The sequence below is a fragment of the Syngnathus floridae genome, chromosome 2 (genome assembly GCF_059516105.1).
Source record: "Syngnathus floridae isolate MCC-2025c chromosome 2, RoL_Sflo_1.0, whole genome shotgun sequence".
Lineage (NCBI taxonomy): Eukaryota > Metazoa > Chordata > Actinopteri > Syngnathiformes > Syngnathidae > Syngnathus > Syngnathus floridae.
In genome coordinates, this window is record NC_142414.1 from 9,141,498 (window position 1) to 9,146,972 (window position 5,475).

The window sequence follows — 5,475 nt, forward strand, 5'->3', positions numbered from 1 at the left end:
TTCTAACGAGATGTTTGGTAAGATCAGTCATTTGTGCTGGTTCCCAAGGATAATTTCTGAAGCTAGCTGTGTGAGACACTGGAGCTGAAGGACAATGTGCAGATCTATTTGTATTATAATCAAACATAACTTCATCATTAGCAAGAGTCTTAGGCTGGTTTGTGACGGTGTCGGTGAGCGGGTACCGCTGGGTTGGAGCTGGTGGTGCTGGCGACGGTGCTCGTGGTGCTGGCGACGATGCGTTGAGCGGCTGCTTTGGACACGGAGCTGGCTGCTGAGCGTTCGGTGTCACGTAGTGAGCCTTCACATACTCGCTGGTGCGTTGAGCGTTGTCCTCCGGAGGGATCTGCGTCGGATCTTCGAGAGAGCGGCCTTCCATTGCTGCTGCCTCTTCGTAGACTGCTGCTTCAGCTGCCGCTGCTGTGGCACTTCTCTCGGTCTTTAGCACATACAGACTGGCCTCCAGTTGTGCTGCTTCAGCCTCTATTTTAGCCTTTGCTTTCATCATTTCTGCTTCTCGAGCTGCATATTTCGCCTCCACCAGGGCTGCTTCGGCTCTTGCCCTTGCTTTGGTGGCTGCAGAGCTGGTTGAGGACCTGCTGGACCTTGAAGACTCCGTTCTTACGGCGATTGATCTGGTGTCGTAGAGCTTTTGTGACTGGACCAACTCATTCCGCTGCTCCATCTTGTATCGTTTGGATACGTGTTTTAGTATCAGTAGATGAAGTCTTTTACTGTGGAGTTTCAGTCCGCTGTGTAAGAGTCTTCTTACTGTGGAGTTTCAGTCCGATGCTGTAAGAGTCTTCTTACTGTGGAGTTTCAACTCGCTGGGTCACAGTCGTTTTTGCTGTGGTTCAACCCGCCGGGTAACAGTCTTTTTACTATTCTGTCCTCACGCTGGCGTGATGTCTGCCAAGGCTAGACAGATAGCGAACAACTGAAGAAAAAAGGATGCTGCGGCCGCGTAGTTTGTAGCTGCTTTACTTGGCACACAGGCAGTTATTTCTTTTTTGTAAAAAGACTAAGATACCCCAAGGCTGAGCCACGAACCCGCTGCGACGATGTGCACTGTCTGGTAGCTGCGTACGACCTGCGTAGTGGCTGAGTGGGGGTCGAGTAACCGGAAATGAATGAACGAATGAAACCTAACCTAAATTCGGTCACTAGGGGGCAGTGTTAGAGCGTTTAACGAAAGAATAAACGGGATAACAGTACATCCTGGTTTTTGTGAATGTGGAGGCTTTAAAAACGGTTCAGAACTTTGGAGCAATTACGTTGTCCCGCTTCTCTCGTTGCGCCGTCCAAATGCCTTAACTTCAGAGTGACAGCTGCATGGCCACTGATAGGTCACATTTCTCGGCCCGCCACATTTGACCTGCGCACGTACCAACAAGCGCCTACAAGACACACACACACACACACACACACGCACGCACACACACACAGAGTTGTTTAGATAATGCTATCAAGTTAAATGTGTGTTATCAATTGCTATAAATAGACAGTCCAAGAATGCTGATGGCCATTTGGAGTGCAACATTTCATGTGGTTGAGCCATGAGATGTAGAAAAATTGGAAATGACATACAAGCAAATCATTGTGACTTCTGTTGTTGCCTTTGCAAGACCAGTTCAGATATGCGTTATCGCGAATTTACACGACATTCAGGTGTGTTCGGCCATCCGATGACACTTGTAGCATTCGTGTGCTTTGCAACTTTCAGCCACCGGATCCAGAATCAATGTCACGGCTGTAGACTACGGTTTACAAGAGAACGCTGACTGCTCCAGTCTCGACAGAGGGCAGCTTCCTTTATTGGGTAAAATCTATGTAAGGAATTTTGCTATGTCACAGGGCACAAATTAAACTTTGTTCCAAAATCGTTGGACTAATAATTCCTCCGAATCCTACAGTTGTGATAGAGAGCCACGGTGCCGCCTCGCAATGCCCAACCAACATATGTTTGTATACAATTGGACGCCTCACAACTTCGTCCAAATCACCTACAATTGTGAGAAGGAACCTGAAGGTACAACTTTTTTTGAGCTTCCGCTGGTAAGAAGTAAAGTAACGACCGGTTGCGGCCAGTCATTAGTTTATTAGCAGATCGCAGCATTTGATTCATTAATTTTGACACCTCCAGACTTTTTTAAATCTCGTGCTACATGCCGGTTGAAATAAAGTTGACCTTGAAATTTTCTGTGCATGGCTTTTAGAAGTAAAAACACCTTTGGAATTAAGTGTGGTATTAAAACTTGCAAATGCTTCCATAGGCTCGATAAGAAAGTATGTGTGTGACGGAGACACTGAGACCATCACATGTGGTGAGTGAGCATATTTTTTTTCACCCTTGCACTTGGAAACACAAACTTATTTTTCAAACCGCTCACGCTTCCCATGTCATCTTCAGAGAATGGACGAGTGATGATCATGAATGTCAAATATGGCCGCCTGGATGAAAACATCTGCACTAATGAGCCCTCAGTGATGACTTATTGTAACAATCCCACGGCTGAATATAAAGTTATTGTTGAGTATGCATCACCCAATACAAATGCTTTCAAATATTGGTGACACTTTCATTTAAAATATCATTTCAATGTCTTTGCAGGTGCGCTTTGCATGGGCTTGCTTCTGAGGCCTCCAACCTGAGAGCAGACGCCGACATTCTCGGAGTCCCATCTGACTGCGATGAACTTCCAAAGTACCTGACTGTGGATTATTACTGCTTTAGATTGTAAGTGGTTCTATGAATTCACATGAACCTGTGTGAGCTGCTTGATCTTTCTAATTTGCCATTTTTCTTTGATAGGTGATAAAGACAGCCACCAGAGGTCAGAGTTGAGCAGCCTCCGTTCACCGGCTCTGTGCTAACTAGAAAATAGATGTTGAATGATAATAAAAATATTGGGCAGCTCATGAGTTATGTGTGATGTTGCATTAAACATTATTTCAACATGTTAAAATAATGTATTGTCTGAAAACAATGTGAAAACACAAGTAAAAATTGCAACATTCCAATTTGGCCGCTAGATGGGGCTAAACACAAATATATGAATGGTATCCGAGGATAACACGATTATTGCAATATTCCAATTTGGTCACCAGATGGGACTAAACACAAATATATGAAGGGTGTCGAGAATAACTCAAACACCGACCACCCACGCTGTGTGGGCCACACAACCCCTCAGGTGCTGATAAAGAATGCTAGCTACATAAGTATACTGTGTGAGATAGATGACACATAATATAAATGCAATTTTACACAAATCGTTTAGAAGTGTCTCATAGTGTCGCGGGAAAGGCGGATTTGCAGTTTCCCTGTAATTTAAAAGTCAAGTTTTCTGCAGAAAAAAAAGATGCTTGAAAAGCCAGCTGTCTCATCTGTCCTTTGAATAGGGATTAATGAAAGGCTCAGATGAAAGTGAGTATATACCTGCATATGAAAGGAAGGAAATAAAGAGGATCATCTTTTCCTGTTGGGAAAGTGCAAAGGATTTAAGACACACACAGGCAGGCAGAGAGAGAGAGAGAGAGAGAGACACACACAAACTCTCACACCGAGCACAGTGTAAAATCTTATCATTTAGACTAAAGCTTTCACAATGGGCACACAGAGCTGTTAATCTGCTTCATCGCCACGGTTCTTTTGTGCGAGTGGAAATGGCCCTTCTGTCCACAGGCTGGTTGTCACCTCCGTCTTTTGTCCCGCTGAAGATGTGATGGCCTGCCCATCACAACCCTCATCTTCTGCTTCTTTTGTGGGCCTTTCTGACTCCAACATAAACGGATCGAGGTGTGCTCATCTTCCTTCCCCTGTGGCCGAGCGGCACATATGGCAGGTTGGGATGAGGAGAATGTGCACATCAATCTAATCCTGTGATTTAGCCAGAAAAGAATATTAGTGGTGTTGGGAATGCTGCTTCCAATCTCATTATCCACAAGAGAGATCAATAAAGCTTTCAGTTGTGTTAGATTGTAGTACTCTTGATAGAAGCTTTGTGAAGTCAGTCCTTGTCATAAGATCAGTGGAAAGGGACCTTTGCAAACTCTAATACTCACTCAGCCGTGATCAATCTATTGTGTGGCTCAAGCTACAGCAAGGCATTCATTCATGTTTATTTTCTCTAGGAGGTTATGGAGGAAATGCAAAATGTAGTTTTTGAGCTTTGGTACACAAGAGCAGAACAACAGCATTTGTTTTTTGGTCTTAGTGGGTTTGATTGTTTCGAGTTTTTGTCTTCCTCCGCCTCATGTTCATACCTCCCGTGTATGCTTGATGTCTTTGTCTCCACTTGCTCACATCAGTTCTGCTCCCAATCAGTCATCTCATTCTAGTAGTCACTCGCGTCTTGTCACAGGGTGCTTTGTCATCTCGTAAGTCTGTTGTGTCACTTTTGGGGAGAGGACTTTGTTGTAATTATGATATTGGCTCCTGGCACTCAGTTTTGTTTTGTTTTAAGATTCCTCTGAATTCTTTCCGTGCCTCCACCTCACCTGCCTTCCTACATATACGCCTGCAGTGCATTACACCCTTAGTCGGCATTCTTTTTTCTGCCACGGACAAGGCCAATATTACGTGATCTGGCCTGAACTGGATTTATGGGTGCACCCCCCACACACACTAAGGACCTCTTGCAAGTAGAAGCCGCTGAAGTTGTGAGACCATGGCTGTGCCTTCATTCTTCATGGTAACAAAAAAACAATTTGCCATTGACTTAGCATTCAGTATATGGGAAAGGCTAGTAATCATGGGTAAATGAAGCTTCAAGATGATTCATGAACTCATTGTTGTGTTTACTTAGACCTCTTGATGGCACTCTCTGTTCACCAAAGAGCTGAAAGTCCACCGATTTGCCATTTCTTAAAATCCCCACTTTAAACAAACATTGCCATCTCGAGGAGCCAAAGAATACAACAACTGGTTCATGAAGCTTCATTTTCCCATCACTAGCAGTGTCTCAGACACTCTGAATCAAACTTATAAAGGACTCAAGACATCAAGGTATATGCTTGTTTCAAAAAGTGACCCCACCCTACAAATCAGCACACACTCCTTTACAAGGGTATTGTAATGAATGGTTTGCTTTTATTTTCAGAGACTTGAGACCTTGGCAGCATGTGGGGGCAACCACACTGTAACAGATGTTGATGCAGTCCACTTAGAAAAACGTTACGCCTTTGGATCTTAAGCTTGATAATGTATTTCTTAGTTTTTGACTAAACGTTGCCGTCCTGGCAGAACCTGGAATAGCTCAACTGTGTTTTTCCAGTCCTTAGTGCAGCAGCCACCACATTGGATAAGATCTGCTCTTAAAAAATACAAAATTCTAACCTCTGCTGTGACCTCAGCACAGGCCTCCGTGTGGACTGACACATCCATAAAGGATGCAGTACTTGACAAATGGCCACAAGTGTATACAGAAAAGACACGTGTAGGTAATCTGCCACAGATGCCCAGTGGGAGGATGG

The 5,475-nt window shown here is 44.3% G+C and overlaps 1 protein-coding gene across 1 annotated transcript; it reads left to right on the top strand.

Annotated features, from left to right (window-relative positions):
- Positions 1-1,944: 1,944 nt before the first annotated feature.
- LOC148401607 (L-rhamnose-binding lectin CSL2-like) lies at positions 1,945-2,816 on the top strand. The gene is made up of 5 exons (XM_088369196.1): positions 1,945-2,029; positions 2,274-2,324; positions 2,411-2,534; positions 2,612-2,737; positions 2,813-2,816. Exons 1-5 carry the CDS (start codon positions 1,945-1,947, stop codon positions 2,814-2,816), a joined length of 390 nt encoding a protein of 129 aa, XP_088225322.1.
- The last annotated feature ends 2,659 nt before the right edge of the window (positions 2,817-5,475 follow it).

What these genes read in the sequence shown, in the direction of transcription:
- LOC148401607 (XM_088369196.1), top strand. Translation starts at nt 1,945, where the DNA reads ATGCCCAACCAACATATGTTTGTATACAATTGGACGCCTCACAACTTC. An exon ending in CACTGAGACCATCACATGTG is followed by an intron (nt 2,325 to 2,410) that starts GTGAGTGAGCAT and finishes TGTCATCTTCAG; the next exon opens with AGAATGGACGAGTGATGATC. An exon ending in GAATATAAAGTTATTGTTGA is followed by an intron (nt 2,535 to 2,611) that starts GTATGCATCACC and finishes ATGTCTTTGCAG; the next exon opens with GTGCGCTTTGCATGGGCTTG.